The sequence below is a fragment of a genome, assembly GCF_019968985.1.
Source record: "MAG: Porospora cf. gigantea B chromosome Unknown PgB_NODE_477_length_17206_cov_119.756, whole genome shotgun sequence".
Lineage (NCBI taxonomy): Eukaryota > Apicomplexa > Conoidasida > Eugregarinorida > Porosporidae > Porospora > Porospora cf. gigantea B.
In genome coordinates, this window is record NW_027179044.1 from 1 (window position 1) to 17,206 (window position 17,206).

At 53.5% G+C, this 17,206-nt stretch overlaps 11 protein-coding genes across 18 annotated transcripts; 5 read left to right on the forward strand and 6 right to left on the reverse strand.

Annotated features, from left to right (window-relative positions):
- Window positions 1–567: 567 nt before the first annotated feature.
- Window positions 568–1,400, forward strand: KVP17_001729 (uncharacterized protein; the record flags this gene model as incomplete). 2 transcript variants are annotated; one of them, XM_068517401.1, is made up of 2 exons in its annotated part: window positions 568–649; window positions 676–1,400. In XM_068517401.1, 2 exons carry the CDS (start codon window positions 568–570, stop codon window positions 1,398–1,400), a joined length of 807 nt encoding a protein of 268 aa, XP_068373847.1. The 2 variants fall into 2 exon arrangements, with proteins under 2 accessions (XP_068373847.1, XP_068373846.1); XM_068517400.1 differs by lacking the exon at window positions 568–649 and having other exon boundaries at window positions 726–1,400.
- A 133-nt stretch (window positions 1,401–1,533) lies between these two features.
- Window positions 1,534–4,916, forward strand: KVP17_001730 (uncharacterized protein; the record flags this gene model as incomplete). Of its 3 annotated transcripts, XM_068517404.1 has the most annotated exons (3): window positions 1,534–3,544; window positions 3,573–4,747; window positions 4,776–4,916. In XM_068517404.1, the coding sequence occupies 3 exons, from the start codon at window positions 1,534–1,536 to the stop codon at window positions 4,914–4,916; spliced, it is 3,327 nt and encodes a 1,108-aa protein (XP_068373850.1). The 3 variants fall into 3 exon arrangements, with proteins under 3 accessions (XP_068373850.1, XP_068373848.1, XP_068373849.1); XM_068517403.1 differs by lacking the exon at window positions 1,534–3,544 and having other exon boundaries at window positions 3,611–4,751; window positions 4,789–4,916; XM_068517402.1 differs by lacking the exon at window positions 4,776–4,916 and having other exon boundaries at window positions 1,534–3,582.
- A 19-nt stretch (window positions 4,917–4,935) lies between these two features.
- Window positions 4,936–5,334, reverse strand: KVP17_001732 (uncharacterized protein; the record flags this gene model as incomplete). The annotated part of the gene is made up of 1 exon (XM_068517406.1): window positions 4,936–5,334. One exon carries the CDS (start codon window positions 5,332–5,334, stop codon window positions 4,936–4,938), a length of 399 nt encoding a protein of 132 aa, XP_068373852.1.
- A 19-nt stretch (window positions 5,335–5,353) lies between these two features.
- KVP17_001737 (uncharacterized protein) lies at window positions 5,354–6,049 on the reverse strand (the record flags this gene model as incomplete). The annotated part of the gene is made up of 1 exon (XM_068517414.1): window positions 5,354–6,049. One exon carries the CDS (start codon window positions 6,047–6,049, stop codon window positions 5,354–5,356), a length of 696 nt encoding a protein of 231 aa, XP_068373860.1.
- Window positions 6,050–6,405: 356 nt separating this feature from the next.
- Window positions 6,406–7,035, forward strand: KVP17_001738 (uncharacterized protein; the record flags this gene model as incomplete). Its single annotated transcript, XM_068517415.1, has 1 exon — window positions 6,406–7,035. The coding sequence occupies one exon, from the start codon at window positions 6,406–6,408 to the stop codon at window positions 7,033–7,035; it is 630 nt and encodes a 209-aa protein (XP_068373861.1).
- A 186-nt stretch (window positions 7,036–7,221) lies between these two features.
- On the reverse strand, window positions 7,222–8,130 carry KVP17_001731 (uncharacterized protein; the record flags this gene model as incomplete). The annotated part of the gene is made up of 1 exon (XM_068517405.1): window positions 7,222–8,130. The coding sequence occupies one exon, from the start codon at window positions 8,128–8,130 to the stop codon at window positions 7,222–7,224; it is 909 nt and encodes a 302-aa protein (XP_068373851.1).
- Window positions 8,131–8,174: 44 nt separating this feature from the next.
- KVP17_001733 (uncharacterized protein) lies at window positions 8,175–10,811 on the forward strand (the record flags this gene model as incomplete). The annotated part of the gene is made up of 1 exon (XM_068517407.1): window positions 8,175–10,811. The coding sequence occupies one exon, from the start codon at window positions 8,175–8,177 to the stop codon at window positions 10,809–10,811; it is 2,637 nt and encodes an 878-aa protein (XP_068373853.1).
- Window positions 10,812–11,053: 242 nt separating this feature from the next.
- On the reverse strand, window positions 11,054–13,328 carry KVP17_001728 (uncharacterized protein; the record flags this gene model as incomplete). Of its 2 annotated transcripts, XM_068517399.1 has the most annotated exons (3): window positions 11,054–11,189; window positions 11,218–13,161; window positions 13,189–13,328. In XM_068517399.1, the coding sequence occupies 3 exons, from the start codon at window positions 13,326–13,328 to the stop codon at window positions 11,054–11,056; spliced, it is 2,220 nt and encodes a 739-aa protein (XP_068373845.1). The 2 variants fall into 2 exon arrangements, with proteins under 2 accessions (XP_068373845.1, XP_068373844.1); XM_068517398.1 differs by lacking the exons at window positions 11,054–11,189; window positions 13,189–13,328 and having other exon boundaries at window positions 11,214–12,953.
- Window positions 13,329–13,379: 51 nt separating this feature from the next.
- Window positions 13,380–13,865, reverse strand: KVP17_001735 (uncharacterized protein; the record flags this gene model as incomplete). Its single annotated transcript, XM_068517410.1, has 1 exon — window positions 13,380–13,865. The coding sequence occupies one exon, from the start codon at window positions 13,863–13,865 to the stop codon at window positions 13,380–13,382; it is 486 nt and encodes a 161-aa protein (XP_068373856.1).
- A 57-nt stretch (window positions 13,866–13,922) lies between these two features.
- KVP17_001734 (uncharacterized protein) lies at window positions 13,923–14,712 on the reverse strand (the record flags this gene model as incomplete). Of its 2 annotated transcripts, XM_068517409.1 has the most annotated exons (2): window positions 13,923–14,160; window positions 14,189–14,712. In XM_068517409.1, 2 exons carry the CDS (start codon window positions 14,710–14,712, stop codon window positions 13,923–13,925), a joined length of 762 nt encoding a protein of 253 aa, XP_068373855.1. The 2 variants fall into 2 exon arrangements, with proteins under 2 accessions (XP_068373855.1, XP_068373854.1); XM_068517408.1 differs by lacking the exon at window positions 13,923–14,160 and having other exon boundaries at window positions 14,185–14,712.
- A 487-nt stretch (window positions 14,713–15,199) lies between these two features.
- On the forward strand, window positions 15,200–16,515 carry KVP17_001736 (uncharacterized protein; the record flags this gene model as incomplete). Of its 3 annotated transcripts, XM_068517413.1 has the most annotated exons (3): window positions 15,200–15,555; window positions 15,594–16,073; window positions 16,107–16,515. In XM_068517413.1, the coding sequence occupies 3 exons, from the start codon at window positions 15,200–15,202 to the stop codon at window positions 16,513–16,515; spliced, it is 1,245 nt and encodes a 414-aa protein (XP_068373859.1). The 3 variants fall into 3 exon arrangements, with proteins under 3 accessions (XP_068373859.1, XP_068373858.1, XP_068373857.1); XM_068517412.1 differs by lacking the exon at window positions 16,107–16,515 and having other exon boundaries at window positions 15,594–16,092; XM_068517411.1 differs by lacking the exons at window positions 15,200–15,555; window positions 15,594–16,073 and having other exon boundaries at window positions 16,114–16,515.
- Between the last annotated feature and the right edge of the window lie 691 nt (window positions 16,516–17,206).

Below are 17,206 nucleotides of genomic sequence, written 5' to 3' on the forward strand. Positions count from 1 at the left end.
AGCGAAAGATCAGTCGCGCGATTCTCACCAGAGGTGTCTGCTTAGGTCTGTAGATTATCATCATCAACCCATTTCCTCGGTCAGACGACCCGTCAATACCCCCCAAACCCCAATAAGTCTTGAAGCTCTCAGAGTATTTTGCAGAAGCAACGCTTTAACGCCATATTCCGCGGGACAAAACGGACATTTGGGCCGTCAGATTGGACAATAATTGGACAACAGAGAATTGTTAGTAAATCTAAGCCCGAGATACACAATCCTTTTACAACATTACACGTCCAAACCCCTCTCCGTTGTTACGGAGAACTATATTACGGAGAACTAACTTTTTCACGATAGTTATCCCACCCTCAGCCAACAATCCACACAGAGGCTCATGCCTCCCCCAACTCATGGCGTCGTGCCCCAACGATCCCACCCTCAGCCAACAATCCGCACAGAGGCGGTCTTTAGGCGCCCAAACTGGGGCATTATGTCGTAAAAGTATCAGCACTTGCAGCCAGGGCCACTCACACGTTCCGACGCAGAGGTCGAAACCTTCGCGTGGATTTAGTGATTTCCTAGTCGATGCCCCCGCCCTACACTGTAATTAGCCTCGACACGCCTGAGAAGATCTCCCGTTCCGATCTTCGGAAGATTTTTGAAAAGTGTGGGCACCTTTGAATGGTTACACAGATGGGAAGTTATTCAATGAAGGCATCAGGTTCAAACCGAAGGACCCAAAGATGTACGTGGACTTTCACCAATGGAAGGGAGCCCTGGCTTGCGTTCCGGTTCTGAACAACACCACCGACATGTCTATCTTCGGCTCAGCAAAGAAGACATGGCGGCTGTACTTCTCTCCGCAGACCAAGCTAAAAGTGCGCCAGGAGGGGGTGACATTCGTCCCCCCTTCCAACCATGACCCTTTCGAGAAGGTCCTCTCGCGGCGTCCACCAGCTCCCCTCCCAGATCACAGTGATGGGGCGTCTTCTGACTCCACCAGCAGTGACAGCAGCTCGAGCGGCGCGCAGCGGCCTCGAACGCTGCAGCCGCCTCCCCCCCGCCCAAGAAGCGACCCAGCAAAGCTCGCAGCCGCTGTGCGGCAGAATCTCGGTCTGCAACCAGAGCCTCGGAGGCTGCCTGACGTCCTGCAGTCCCCACCGAAGCGGGCTCGGGAGGAAGCCATTCCGGAGATATGGGAGAGGTGGGTCAGTACGTGGGCTGCGTACCTTGCGTCTCCGACCAGCCCTCTGATCGGGCAGTACTTGTCTGTAGACGAAAGTCCACCAAGCTACCTGTGTCCTTTGAGGGACGCTATCATCGAAGGAGACTCCTACTCCGGCGTGAGCAAGTTGGTAGTTACTGGCTGTAGTCCTGCTATTCTGTCGTGTCCACCGGTGTTCGAAACGCGTGATTAGCAAAACGCTCAGCAAACTCTCAACTGCTCCAGATATCGTGTTCTTGTTACAAAAGAAGGGTAAAAACGGGGAACACACGCAGAAAACGATGGCATGCCACAACAGAGCATTTCAAATCAGAATTCGTTCATTTATGGACTATAGCCAAGCAAGTCGTGTACTGGACATTACATGCTACGATAGAGAGACCGTCCTTCTTCTCGACGAGATCGTCCGGGCGATGTACCATGGCGGTACCGAGCAAATCGACATGCATTGTGCACATCAGGTGTTGGCGGAACTAAAGGGGTTACCCAATGCATGGTCAATAGCGGGCGCAGTAATGACGCACGCGCAAAGCTACGAGGCTAGGCACTTCGCAGTTTCTCTAGTGGAGGATGTGGTTCAGACGCGGTGGCACGCACTGCAAGCCGACGAGAGGGAAACGCTGAAAACTTTCGTCATGAACTTGGTGTCTCATTGCCAGAACCCGACGACGATGCAGACACAGCTCTTCTTCGTCAACAAGGTTAATGAGACGTTGGTCAAGATTGCTGCTCGGGAATGGCCCGAGAGATGGCCCTCATTCGTGACCGACCTCACATCAACTGCCAGGCAGAACCAGTCAACTTGTGAGAATACCCTCACGATCTTCAGAATCCTAGCGGAGGATTTATTCGACTACGGATCCGAGATGACCTCAAAGAAGAATCAGACCCTGGTCCAGCGCTTTGCGGAGGAGTTTGGGCCAGTGCTGGAGCTGTGTCTCTTCGTGCTGACGCAGTATAAAGCTGACCAGGCCGGCGTGTCAGCCTCGTTGTTGCAGGCCACAATGAGCTGCTTGGCCAACTTCTTGAGATGGATGCCTGAGACTGCAGTTTTCCACACAGGACTCATCGACTTGCTGGTCTATGCCAAAGACCAGCAGGTGGTTAGGATTCAGGTGCTCAAGTGCTTCACAGAGATTGTATCTATAAAGCCGACTGAGGCAACCACAGGCGTCGTGATGCCTTTGTGGGATCAGATACTTTCAATGGCTGACAGATTACCAGAAAGCACATTCCAGTACAACAAAGAGGTCAACAGCCAAGCCTCCCAGTTTTGGGAGCAGTACTACCGGCAAATGGCTATCCTGTTCACCTCGTTTCTGCGCTTATACCGGGGCCTTATGGAGAGGAGGCCGGACGCTGAGGGTGCTCGACGCCTGCAGCTTACCCATGAGTTTCTGCTTCGGATGAGTCGCGTACCCAATGACGAGACCTTCAAAATATGCCTAAACTACTGGCACGACCTCGCAGAGGACGTGGTCCTTGAGGTCGTGCGAAACGCCGATCTCAAGGGAATAAGCTCTTCTGAAGTCTTCAGAGGCGACCGCGGTGTAGTCACGTCCTTCTCTAGTCGCGCTTCCGAGTTCTCACGAACCTTCGAAAGATTAAGAGAGATCCTAGTAAGTCGTATGGCTAAGCCGAAGGAGGTGTGTATCTGCTACGATGAGGACAGCGGCACAGTAGACAAGGAGCACCTTCCCGACACGGACGAGATATCTCTCTACGAGGTTATGAGAGAGTCAATCGTATACCTAACAAACCTGAATCCCGAACACATGTCCGACGTCCTCAACCAGTTGCTTCGCCACATCATCGACGGTCTACAACAAGGAGGTCATCAGAAGGAATGGAACCCGACAATACTTAATCGCGTCTGCTGGAGCGTAGGCTCAATCTCAGGGAGCCTACCCCCTGCTGTAGAGCGCTCGTTTCTGATCGAGGTTACACGAAGCCTAATGTGGCTCTGCGGACACAAGAAGGGCAAGGAGAACAAAGCTATAGTGGCAGCTATGGTCTTGTACGTTTTCGGCTGCTACACAGACTTTTTATCCCAGTCCGCGAGTCTACTGGAAACTTTGGTGACGAAGTGCTTTGAGTTCATGGCGGACCCGTTTCCAGGCGTTCAGGAGATGGCGGTCAATTGCTTTCTCAACATCTGCACTGGAGCTGGAAAGGCGCTAACGAAGATACAGCCTGATGGACTTCGCACTGTCAAACCTGGCAAGAGCATTCTGGAGTGGGTCGTTTCGAGCGTCCCTGAACTCGAGGCCTTGCTTGTGGGTCAGAAACAGGTGCTCATACTGTACGAGGCAGTAGCTACGGCTATAGGAAACTACGGTGGGCATACGTGCATGGGTTCATCCAGAGGACGATGAGGTCAAATTCCTCGCGTTGGATGCCTTAATGGCCACCGCCAAGGAGAAGTGGGCCCTCTGCCAAGCGCACATGGACTCCGTCAGCAACGTTGTGGATGTCGCTAAGGCGCAGTCACTCATAGCAAGGAAGATCACGATGGTGGCTGTCGGTTGTCCCAAGGGCACGTACTCTCTGATTCAGACGGTATCTGAGGGTGTTCTGCATTTTCACGGCGTTTTCACGGGTCTGATCAACAAGGAAGCATCTGAAAAGGGTACTGACGCACTTCATTACGCATACGTCAAGCCTCTTCGCCAGTGCAAACGGGATTTCTTGAAGATGATGGAGATATACATCAGGGAGTTGGGCAATGATGGCACGATTGTGTCTGCCGCCGAGAGCGACAAAATCGACATGGCAGCGCTTCAGTTCCTTAAGGTTGCCATTGAGGACTTTCACTCCACTGTGGACGACAATAGAGACCCCAGCGTACTCTCCTTCGTTGCGGTACTTCTTGAGTTCCGTCCACGTCGGATGGACCACCTGATAGACGGGCTCTTCGTTTTGTGCTTCAACCCAGCTTTGAAGCTCCTTACAGCAAACCAGCACATGTATCCGGATCTCAGATATCATCTCTTCAACACCCTGGACGTACTAACTCGTCATTGTATGGGGAGCCTCCAACGGCAGACATTTGAGAACTTGTCTCTCTACGTGGACTGTCTGATATTTGGATTCCAGCATGAGCAGCCTACAATCGCTGCCAAAGCCCTACATACCCTTGCCGAGTTCCATACTCAGCTTATGGCTGGTGCTGACACCCACGGTCCAACATTCTTGCAAGGCTACTGTCGGAGCTACTTCTACCGTGTGCAGAACGCAGTCATCGGAGTGGCCACGGACACGATGCATCGTGCCGGTTTGACACAGCAGTCGCTAATCTTACATCAGCTCTTCCTCATGGTTGAGCTTGACTTTATCAACGACGAGACAGCTGGACTGACGATCCCGAAAATCCAGGCCAACCTCGTGGCCAACATTACGGCCAGCTTCCCTAACGTGAACCCCACGCAGGCGGAAGCGTTCGTAGTGGGGCTCTTCAACAGCGTCGGCGACCAATCCGAGTTCTCTCGGAAGGTGAAAGACTTCCTTCTGCAGCTGAAGGAATATGCAGGAACAGAAGCGGTGAGTGTGGGACGAGTTACTGATACAGGATTTCGTCGCAGACAAGCAAGAGGCATTGAGTCTTCAGCAGGAAAAGGAGAATCAACGGATGGCCAACAAGATGTCTGTACCCGGCATGAAGACCAATCTCGTTAAGTCGGTCGCCGAGGACGCAAGCGAGCTAGAGTGAATAAGAGTATGCCTAGGATTCAGTCCAGCCGCACACGGAGGTGGTGGTACGTTATAGATGAGATTGCCTTGCGATGATCCGCCAAGTTGGAGGCGAATGGTTCAATGTCAAATTTTGCTGCAGTGGCATTGTTGAATGCAGGTTTGCGGAATTGAGGCAACTTCTCAATCTCGGTATTGATGCATTCACCTTTCTCCCTCATATTCAGCAGACCACTTATATTGGTCCGCATATCATGTGGCATTGATGGACAAAGAACCAGCGGGCTCCTATGACAGGCACCTGGTTGGCCGTGCGACGTCGCTGGGTGAACTGGCACGTTGTCGAGTTCCGCGACCGACTCGACGCCTGTGAGCTCGGGGTCTGCAGCAGGCTGGGAGTCCTCGGAGTCAAGGTCGTAGTCGACAAGCGTGACCATATTTGGAAAATTCATTGCGTTAAGACGACTCTGGATGCAATTCTCTGAGCGCGTCTCGAACGACGTCCAGATTGCACAGCAGTCCACCCAACGGGCACTTGTCAGAGTAAGTGACTAGGAAGACATATGTGCTGGGAGTGAACCTCTGGACCACGGCTGCGAAGTCTGCGGTTTGCAGCGAGAAAATCGCAAAGTTGGTCATCTGTCGCTTGCATGCCAACCGGAATTGCTTGTAAAGAGTGGACAGTCGCTCCAGCCGGTCAGGCAACAATGACCGGCTTTGCTCCGCGTCCGTAGAACGGAGAATGGCCAAAAAAGTCACTCGTTCGAACAACACCACTTCAATGGCGCCGGTGACTTCCCTCACCTGATCTACCACACGTTGAAGGTACTTGGCCTTCGGAGTGACCCATGACGTGATCTTTGACCAGGCGACGAAGAGAGATTCGTCCCATATACTGCTAGGCGAGACGTCAACATGCCCCTCCCACATGATCACATCAGCCAGTAGTCCTCGGTAGAAATGGAAGACAGATTCACGTTCCGTCGGTGTAACCAGATCCATCTTGTGGACCAGACAGAATGCGTGCGAATTGGGCGAGAAGAACCGTAGTTGCTCAACTGACATTCGAAGGTAATGAGCGTCCTTTGCAATGTCATCAGAGCTAGTAACTTCATCCAGTGACGCACCTCTCACCTCTAGAACGTAGATCATCACAGCAGTGTGGCTGAATACCAGAGCCTTTTGTTGGCCCAAATATGAGTCTAGAAAGCGGTCCTGCCCCCCGCAATCCCAAACGTTGAGATGTAAGTCGGAGAGGAACGGGAAGTCGCATTGTTCGATACAATTCGTTGCCTTCGTGTCCTACATATAAAAACGGCTCATGCGCTACCCTCAAGTGTTGGTGAGCGAACACCACTGATTGCATAGACGTTTTGCCCGCACCGGCTCGGCCGAGCAAGAGCAGCTTCCGTCTCGCCATCCCGCAGCCGCTGACAACATGCGTGTGACATCGGGACAAAACGGACGCTTAAAAAGTCCTGATTTATGGCGCTCCAGCACACAGGACTATGCATCGGAAGCTGCTCGTGATTGACGCCCATGACCACATGTTGGGCAAGCTTGCTTCCCGCGTGGCAAAGGAGCTTCTCTCTGGACAGAAGGTGGTTGTCGTCAGGTGCGAGGACATCATGATGAGCGGAAAGCTTCAGGCTCGTCGTGCCAAGTATCAGCGATTCCTTAACAAGGCGTCAAACACCAACCCCCGTATCCACTCCCACAGGCACTACCGATCCCCCAGAATGATCTTCTGGAGGACCGTCAGAGGCATGCTTCCCCACAAAACTCAGCGTGGCCTCCGGGCGTTCAAGAGCCTCTACTGTGTGGAGGGCATTCCCCCAGCTCTCCGCAAGCAGCCCCGATTCATGAACCCGGACCTGAAGCACCAGATTGCTCTCAAGTCACGCACGAAACGCTCTCGTCTCGGTGATCTCTCCACACTGGTGGGCTGGAAGTACGACGGTCTGGTGCAGCAGCTGGAGGACAAGCGCAAATGCGAGGCGGCTGAGGCCTTCGAGAAGCGCACTGCGTTCCTCGGAAAGCTCCACGATGCCAAGAAGGAGGCCATCACCAAGGTCCTCTCCCCTGAGGAGAGAGAGCTGGTGCAGAACTCAGGCGTCTTCCACTTCGTTGAAGCGTAGAGTGTCAGTGCGATGCTATCTGATGACAGTCCTGTTAAACTCTGACTTACCGGTCTAGTAGATGATTTCTGTGGAGACGCCAAACTCAGATGATCCAAACTCAGGTTGAAACGTCTGAGTGGAGGTGATCCATTAGCCGCGGTCTAGATGATTTCTGTGGAGACGCCAAACTCAGGTGATCCAAACTCAGGTTGAAACGTCTGAGTGGAGGTGATCCATTAGCCGGCGCAGTGCTTCCTTTCTCTGCGCATCTGTCGTTCCAATGTAGACTTCTTCGTAGCACTTGAACGCAGTCCGGAAATTACGAGTCTGGTGGTGGAGGATGCCAATCGACATTACCACCTCCAATATTGCTTCTTCGCGCCTGGATGCCAGCATTCGGGACCGCATGTCCAGACATGTTAGCAGGCACTGCAGCGCCACTACCGGATCTCCAGCGACCCGATTTAGTACCCCCACATTGAAGTACCCGTCAGCGACTCTCGGGTGAGGAGGACGGTAGTCGAAGTCTCCGAGGTGGGATATGCGCGTGGCCAAACTCTCGTCGGCCATGGTTAATGCGCGGTGAAAGTCACAAACCTGCGCCAGAATCACGGCAAACTCCATCTGAGCGTCGGCTAAAACGATCGAATCCGGCCCATGCACTTTGCTCAGGATGTTCAGGTGCAGGGAGCAGTAGAAATCGAAGTCGTCCATCCTTTTCACATGTGAAAACAGAAGGCCCAGCTCGCGACACAGGAACGCCAGAGTTTCCGCTGTGCACTGGAGCACCGGTCCAATTGTGCCCACCTGCCTGTCGCCTAGCTGCCCGTAGCCTATGGCGTAGAGGGTGTTGTTCACGAGGATTTGGAGCTTCCCCAGATAATCCGACCACGGCGGCGCATCTGAGGCGTGGGAGCTAGCCTTGCATAAGAGATAGAGGTCTACTGCCATGTCCGGGTCCATCGCACGATCAAAGGTCGCCAGCGACTTCTGTAGGTGGCCCACACTCTCCATCCACTTTCCATGATTGAATGCTACCACTGAATCTGCCCGGTGTGTCGTCCTGTAGTGTAGCCGTTGATCCACAGCGAACTTCTCCAGAGCTGACGGCATGAAGCTGCGTAAATAATAACGGCAAATCTGTCACGCACCTATCAATGGTGGGCGCAGGAACCTACACCCGCATTGACTGGTCTTCCATTCTCCTGTCCGAGGGTCAAGGGTTGGATGCGGGGATGTATCAGCGAAGGTATCAGCAGGCACATAACACTGTGCCCTCTATTGTCGGCGATGCCCCCCCCCGGATTCGACGACAGGACTGCAACGATGCCAGCCTTCTAGACCAGGACGTACATATGGGTTACATACCCATCAGTCCCTGCGACGTGCCGTTGAAGTTGCCGGTGCTCAACGTGCCATATGTGGTGAGAGACCGCCCAATTGTCTCCGCGGCTGCCGTGGCGATGAGGGCAAATCCTTCAGCAGAAGCATTTTACAGACGTTTTGATCTGCCCTGCCCCAAGGTTGAGGCAGATGGCTCAGTGGATGTCCCGCTAGTTAGACCTCTCACCTTTGCTGCAAACCCAGCGCCTGGCCACAGAATGCCGATGGCTATCCCGATATTTGATACCACGACTGGTCGAGGGCTCGTGGGTTTCAATGGCAGCACCGTCTACGTGCCGAATCCAGCCCCACTCTTCATGGTGCCCGCCCAAGGAAAGCCGCCGCAACCATCAAAGTCCTTGGGAGACGACCACCTCCCAGTCATGGGCGCACCCCGCCGCCGCCGCCGACCGGACTTTCTTCATGAACCCGCAGACGAAGGTGTCGCTCGCGTGGTGCCACCCCGAGCAACCGGCCGTCCCCAGGCCGACATCGCAAGTCCCGCCTTGTTCAAGAGACCGGAGGTGAAGGCGCCAGTCAAGCCAGAGGTGAAGGTAACTCCTTTCGTTTCGACGATGAGATTCGTGGGCATGCCTGCAGAAGGCGGCCGCACCAAATTTGAATACCTCGCGGATGTGATTCGGTTTTTTCGCATCCACTTAGAGATTCCGAAGCGACCTCCACCAAAAAAGAAACGGGTGCCACGGGTCAAGGGTCAGTACGAACGGCTGGATACGCTAAGTGATTCTGAGTTCACTTGGGAAACCCACCGGAAGTCCATTGTCAACCAGAGGGAGCAGATGACCACAAAGTTGAAGTTCATGACAGAGGTTCTGCACAAGGCATCCAGCAAGAGCCTGTCACTAAGCGTAACTGCAAGGATGACAAAAGTGAAAGTAAAAAAGTTCCGCAGGCCTAAGTGGATTCGCCACGCAACCAAAGCGAAGCCAGCGCAGCCAACGTTTAGGCTCACTCCGACCGAAGTATCGAAACGAAAAGATGGTCGCTGGAAAACTGAACCCACATTGAAGGGTGTCCAACAAGAGCGGAGGGGACCGAAATCGGAACAACTCCGAGGTAAGCCTCCCAAGGAGGCTTTCATTAAACCTCCGACAAGGAACCTGCCTCCAAGACGCGCTCACCCTATTCGACCGGCTAGTACTGAGCTGGTCCAAAAGCCAAGAACGAACGTGTTATCTGTGCCGGTATCCGAAGTGGAAGAGCCAACCACAAAACCTAAGACTAGGAAAAAGGTCATTCGCAAAAAGATAAAACATTTCAAACACCAAGTCAAGAGACCTACGAACCGGATACGTCGCTGGGCACAGCACGTCCTGTGGCCAAAAGAAGCTCCACGTCGGGAGCGAGTCGCATTTTTCGAAAAAGGTCACCCGAAAGATCAGACGAAGCATAAGACACCGGAGCAAGTAATCGTAGTCGTGCCGCCTTCGACTTTGACGTTGACGGATGTCGGAGAGCCAAAGGCCCCACCCAGGATTCGTGACCGTTATGGGGTTCCACGACTTGATCTCCCTGAGAGGGTGCTCTGGAGCGACAGTCACTATTCGTTGCCCACACACTCGCCCACCACCGCAGTGGAGTCCTCAGACACGTGGACCACTCCTCCGCCTTCTACGGTTTCTAGCTCTTCCACGTCAGCGTCAATGACTGAGTATGACGACTACCACGTACAGTTCGAAGATGAGTTTGAAAGCTACTATGACTCGGAGGAGTCCACACCCTTGGACGTATCCCGTCAGGCGGGGTATGCTGTGCGGACAGCCTCCCTTTGGGGCCGAGACCGTATTCGACACCGACAGCATTGGCAAACAGGGGGTCGGTCCATTCTTAACAATGCCCTTCCTTTACGCAAAGTCAGAAGGGTCCGCTTTGCGAAGCCTACAATGGAATGGAGGTGGTTTAGAGACGACTCAGTTGGGGTTTGGGGTAAACATCAGGTTCCGACATTGACTCTGCTTGATGAGCTAGGATTCGAGGTCTCTACGGTTCCGATGCAAATCGACATCCAAGAATACTGGCGACTAGTGCACATCGCTCTCGCCGGACATCCTGAAGCGGCAGGTGCTCACCCTGCATGGCTGTCCTTGTGGGAGGTGGCCCGGCAACCGCCAGTGAATTTCAACAAGTTCGACTACGACATCTGGGATAAACGTGGGGTTCCGATGTCCAGGATGCCTCCACTACCGAAGCGGCCGCCTGGAACCGGTGTGAAGATGCTCTGCCGAACACAACCCTTGCAATCCATACATAAGGTTGTCGAATTGGGCTTCCCATACTATATTCCCCAAGAGTTGGCGCCAGAAGTGGCCTTGAAACGGCCTGTGAGGCCACAAGTCATGTCTTACAATGTTGCCATGGGTCTGCCTCCTGGACTTAGCCGTGGCGCATAACCTGGAATGCAGTCCTCTTTGTCCATATTGTTATGTGTCATGAGTACACAAAAAAAAAGTTCTTCAAAAGACTTGTCGTCACGTTCCACTACGCCTTGAACGGAAAATGTGCCCCTGGAAACGACTCACATCAACACCAATAAAAAGTCGAACCAACTCAGCAGCCAGAAAAGTTCCTCGTTGATCTTCAAAGACTTGATGCTGTCGTTAACCATACGGAGCTCACATCTTCAAAAGAGTCGTTAATCGCTCGGAGCTCTCTCTCCACGGCAAACCCATGAGACAACTACGGAAATGTCGTCGAGCTTTCCTCCGGAGTACAACAAACCTTGCTTTCGGGCATTCTGCGCGAATGGCGTCCTGCATCCAGGATCGCGACTGCATGCTGTCGGCCGTCGGGACTCACCTCTTGAAATCTGCAGCGTCCGCCAAAGCAGTGGCCAACACCTGCGCCGGTGTATGGAGCACCCAGTCATGCAACGCGTCAGCCTCCCGAGGGGACAGGCACAGGTTGCACAAGCCGACAATTTCGTGATCGAACAGATTGTCGAAGAGACCGTCTGACCCCATAATGATGAGGTCACCCTCTTCCACTGGGACACGAAAGGTAGTGCACATGCTGGGTGTGTCCTCCTTCACTACAGGGCCTTTTTTGAAAAGGCCCACCAGCTTCTCCTTGCCATGGCGTATCAAACTGGGGAAGTCCTTCTCGGTGGGGATGTTTGAAAGTTGGTATGGGCAGTTCCACATGTGCTGTTGCTCGAAACTGCGCATGACTACTTGAAAGTGGGGGTAATGCGTACGGCGAAGGATGATGACGGAGGAATCCCCTAGGCTTGCGATGCCGACTTCAGACCCATCATCGTTCATGCAGGCGACGATAACTGTTGATGATCCGAAGGAGGTCGCGTTGTTGTATCCTCGAGTGACCATATGTGCGGCACGCTCCTCGGAGTCAGCAGGCAAGTCCTCTTTTTCAAAGGAGTTCTTGGCGCCAATCATCATTTCCTCAGCGAATTGACGCGGGTCGAGATCGAATCGATCCCACTCTCCCACGCCATCAGAGATTCCCATGGCTCCTCCTCGGAGCCTGCTGCAAAAGAAGGCGTCTGCCCCACCGGTCTCCCTCTTGTCAGGGTGCGGAATCATGCAGGCCCCGATTGACAGCTCAAGCCCTTCGGTCGCCTTCAGAACGTTTTTAGGGACGTTAAGTTCGAGGAGGATATCTGGAGAGTGGAGTAGCTCCAACACTTTGTCAGGCCAATAACTCCGGATTCGCATTAAGGACACTGCTCGTCGCATGACATCTCCTGTTTCGGACCCCGAGGCTGACGAAGAACGCCGGCCTCCCCGTTGGCACTTCTGCTGTTCGCGGTACCGCAACCGTGCTTCTCGGCCGCGATTCATCTTCTTGGCCCACTTGGGATGCGCCACCAAAGTGGTGCCAATGATGTTGTCCTCGTGAAACGACAGATCACTTGACTTGTCAACAAGGCTTCGTCGACGATCGGGTTGCGTAGGGGAGTAGTAGGTGGGGGAGACGTTCAACGAAAGCGAGAGCTCCTGCGGCAGCTTCTCGGTCAAACCGAAGGACGCGGCGCGCCTGACTCGCGCACAAGCAGCGGGGCCATGTCTTACGGGGCTGGAGGCAGACGACGATCCACAAACCGACCCTCCACTAGCGTTTGAGCAGATGGATCTCTGCGAAAACGCCGACAGCCTGCGTTGGTTGGATGCGAAAACGTTCTGGCGTATTGGATCTGGTAGGACGCTGACGAAGTTGTTGAGATTATGCGATAAGCTGGCGTCGTCACATATAGGTGCAAAAGGATCACACCTCCATTGACCATCGACAATCAGCTTGTATTGGTGTGACCCTTGTATCCCGGGAACCACTTCCAAGAGGTTGAGCCAGTGACAACCATTCTTAGGACACCAATAAAGAGGGTATCGTTTGGTCCATTTAGGCGCACAAAACGTGCCTGTAACCTCAACGTACCTAGCAGGGGGGTAGAGCCACTTGACGATCAACGGTGGCCGGCTGGATTTTGGTCCTTTAGAGGACGGAAGCCGCATCGAGGCCGCGTTTCTCGGACTTTCGGCTAGGGATCCAGTCATGTAGGTTCTCGGAACCTCGCGCATCGGGGGGAGGCCCTGACCAGCGCCTCCCGGAGGCAAGGAGAAGGACTGACTCACAACAGGTGTGGTTGGCTTAGGCTTCCACACCTCTGGTGCTACGAAAGAGGTACGTCGCAAGGTCGAATCAAGCGCCGACAGGGATGTCGAGAACGAGCTCGAGGATGAAGGCAATTTGAGTGCCTTAGGTCTAAAGTTGGGTCTGTGGATGATACTGTGTTGGAGACTCGGAGAGTCTCACTTGTGAAATGCGCTGGAGACCGCCAGAAGCCTCTCATAGGGAGTCCTGGTCTCAATAGCAGTGGCTAGTCGCTGTACAGTCGATAGCGCTGCACAGGACTCAGCCTTCCAGACGGGGTTCTCTAGTCCATCGCAACCCATAGCATTGATTTTTTTGTGTATTTGACTGTACCGGTTAGCACGCATGAATTTTTAGTCGGCCTCTTCGATCTTCTCCAATGCTGGAATGTCATCATCGTCTGCCGTCTCGCCCTGCTGGCCCTTCATTTCGTTCATGCTCATGAGTTGCTGCAGCTGCGGTGCATACTGCAATATCTCTTTGACAGAATCGCTCTGGAGCTCAGTCTTAGAGCGAGTCACAACGGAAGCCTCGGTCTTGGGCTCACAGATGAATAGGTGAGCTGGAACGTTGTAAGTGACGACCGGTTCAGTGAACACAGTCACATCGTCATTGTCCTCGAAATGAACCTGGATCTCACGACATTGAACAGCGTGTGTCATTCCCGAGGTCTTTGTCTTCTTCAGGAATAGCTGGGCGTTGCGGGCGTCCTCGCCTCTGCCGCGCTTCACAGGCCCCGCACGTCTCGACGCGCCGCACTTCTTGGCTCCGTCTCCGAAGCGTGCGCGCATCTTGGCGCGAGCCGCTTCAATACTGGCGTCAGTGGGTGAAGCAGACATTTCCAATGGCTCCCTCAACTGGAGTTCGAATTAAACGTTTTGTCCCAATGTCTGCATTTAGGCGGCTCGCAATTGAGTCGATGACACATCAACACACTCAAACTCCTTTGCAAACTTGAACAAACCTGGTTGGGTCATCGGAACTTCACCTGTCGGATGAGATGCCGATCTGCGCGGTACTACAGTAAACCCAACTCCTGCATCTTCAAACTCTTGAAACGCCTCATTGATGTCTGTGTAGTACCTCGGGTCAATCAGCCTTAGATAGGTGTCTGTACCCACAACGAAAACTATTCTGCATGACCGCGCTTCTTACAGCTCACTTGTTCCGACACCCTTCTTGTCGTAGGAGACGCACTTTATCGATAAAACGAGGTGCATTTGTAATGATGACCGCTCCAGAAGTGAAGTTTCCAAGTCGGGACTTCAGCTCCTCAAAGGACACCTCACCTTTGTCAGCGTTGCGGATACACAACTCGTAGAGGAAACTCCCGGTCTCCTGTCCGGCAACGTGTCTCAACATTTCGTGATGTCCGTGATGTACTGGGTTGAAACTGCCTGATAGGATGAACAACGTGGAGTTTCCCAAGGGGCCTCGGTGCCACCATAGGCCTTTTGCTATATACAGTAGGTACCCTCCAACATCCTCGTACAGCGACTTCTGGGCAGCATTCCAAGACTGTGACGTCCGGTAAAACTCCTGGTCAGACTCCGTCGCAGCCCCCATTAACGTATTCGTGTCGTCAGGCCATCGTTCATCTAACCGGTGAGCCAGCTGATCCCGCAGAGTGTGCGACACCAAGTCATCCACCAACTTCATTTCGCTGGATCTGTCTCGTTTGCGCATATTGCAGCACGAGATCCTGTCAAATTCAAACCCACTGCACTGCACATAGACTCGATCGGGACCTTTCCGCAGGTTTACAGTCGCGACAGCACAGGAGACGCCCACGCCACGACACCTCCAGAGCGTCGCTACGGGAGCCCACGCGTCTATGCAAGGCCACGCCCCCGCCAATTCCTCGGTAAAGGTGCACGCCGCGGCGTCGCCCAAGGCCTTGTGGGCCAACAGCGAAGTGGTCCGTGGCGAGCATGCGGAAGAGACGGACTGCTGAAGATATCTCCGCAGGGAGGACTCGGCATATAACAGATTGGTCGCCACCAATGTTCGAGAGGCTCCTGGATGGTTTAGAAGCTGCTGCACAGTCCCAAGTCCTCCTCCGGCCAACGAGAACACCACTCTAGGTGGGTTGGGGTCCTCTGTAATCTGACTCCCAGAGAGCGAATCGCCTCACTTGCTGCCACTCCATTCGAACGGCAATTGCACAATTTTGATGTCTGAACAGAAAGTCCTCTTCGAGGAAGATTACGTTGACTGTCTCGAGAAAATCATTCAGCGGGACTACTACCCTGACCTTCACGCCATTCGGCAGCGGGTGTGCCGGGGGGACATTGACGACGATACACCGGTCGAGCCAGTGGTTACCAGCAAAAAAATGGAGTGCACTGACGGCGGCGAGGTTAACCTCGAGTTGTCGGGTGTCAGCCTGAACCAGTTCGTCAACAACTTCACCAGCGAGGACAACAGGAGCTTTGAGCAAGTGACGAAGGAGAGCATGAAGCAGGTGCAAAATCAGCAGCTGTGGATCAACCAGAGTGCGCTGCACAATGTAGAGCCAGAGCAGATTGGGTACGTATCTTTATCGATATGTTGCTAATGTTTTCCAGTGATGGGCCGTCATTCCAGTCCTCCAATCGCAATGTTCTGGGGAACGCCATTACAGGTCGCAATGCACTAATGTTTCCCATGGAATCCTCGTTGCAAGCTGTTGTAGACACGAAGAAGGAAACCAAACCCGAGAATACTCGTTTCAACCATACCACTCTGACCATTCCCGTACGGGAGATCACCGAGGATTCCCATATCGACCACGCAGCTTTAGGTCGTTTCTCGGGGCCTGGATTCGTGTCCACCCCACTGATCGACGCCACTCCCCTCATGACGTGGGGACGGGTAGCCAGCTCCCCAAGCGTTTTAGACGAGCGGACTCCATTTCATGTGCCAGATGTGCCCCGTGAAGAGCGAATCGTCCGACAGATCACCAGTCGCGAGATTCGAAAGAAGGAAGAAGCGGCCAGAAGCAAACAAAAAAAGGTGATGCGTCTCGTATCTATGCTTACGCCCAGCACCTCGCTGCGCACGCCCATGTCAACTCCCAAAAGGTAGCCGTTTTGTCTCAGCACCCTAATGCTCGATTTAGTAGGGACGGCACACATGAAGAAGAAGGCTGACATCTACAAGAAGCTCGCTAAGAAGGGAGCCGTCCCTCGCGTTCAATTGGCGATCGACTGTGCTGTCCCCGTCGAGGACAACATCCTAGATGTTGCCAGCTTCGAGAAGTTCCTTCACGACAGGATAAAGGTTGATGGAGTTTGTGGCAATTTTGGTAACCGCGTCATTATGAAGCGCAAGGGTAACTCGATCACCTTCGACGCAGCGCTTCCTTTCTCGAAGCGGTACCTTAAGTTCCTTACCAAGAAGTATCTGAAGCACCACCAGCTGAGGGACTTCCTCCGAGTTCTGGGCACCGACTCCAAGACCTGCACGCTTAGGTACTTCACCATTGCTGCCAACGAGGATTACGAGTGATGTGCCTTCAACTTCATGAGTCAACAAAAATTGCCAATCTCGCATGGAGGTTTTAGTCTTGCTGGGCTCAGGTGGCCACACTCGGGAGTTGCTTCCAATTCTTCAAAGGCTGGGACCCGCAGTTCGACTGACTGTTGCTGTGCATCACGCAGATCAGCTAAGTGTAAGAAAGTTGCAAGCGGCGGGATTGGCCTGTGTGGTTGACATCAGAATGCTACCCAGGGCTCGCAGGGTGCAACAAGGGTGAGCGGGGAGCCGTCTGATCGTAGACTTGTTTCATCCATTGGATCGACCCTTTGGAGCTTTCTGAGTTGCCTGCTGCTGATCTTCAGAGTGCGCCCAGGCTTGCTCCTTACCAACGGCCCGTCTACCGCAGTGCCCTTATGCTGGGCTGCCTACCTCCTCCGATTCATATGCGCCTGTCATATCGTCTACATCGAGTCATGGTGCCGAACCAAATCCCTCTCGCTAACTGGACTCCTCGTCCACCCTGTTGCTGACAGGTGAGCTATCCAATCCTCTTCAATCACAGATTCATCGTGCAGTGGTCAGGATTACAAGACAGAGGTCATCCACTTCATCACTTGTCTTTGTTGCCTCTACTACCTTCTGTGAGTTCCACTTGTACTACATGAATCCTTGTGCACAAATCACCGAATTTAAATTCAGAAATTGCCGATGACTTCTCGCG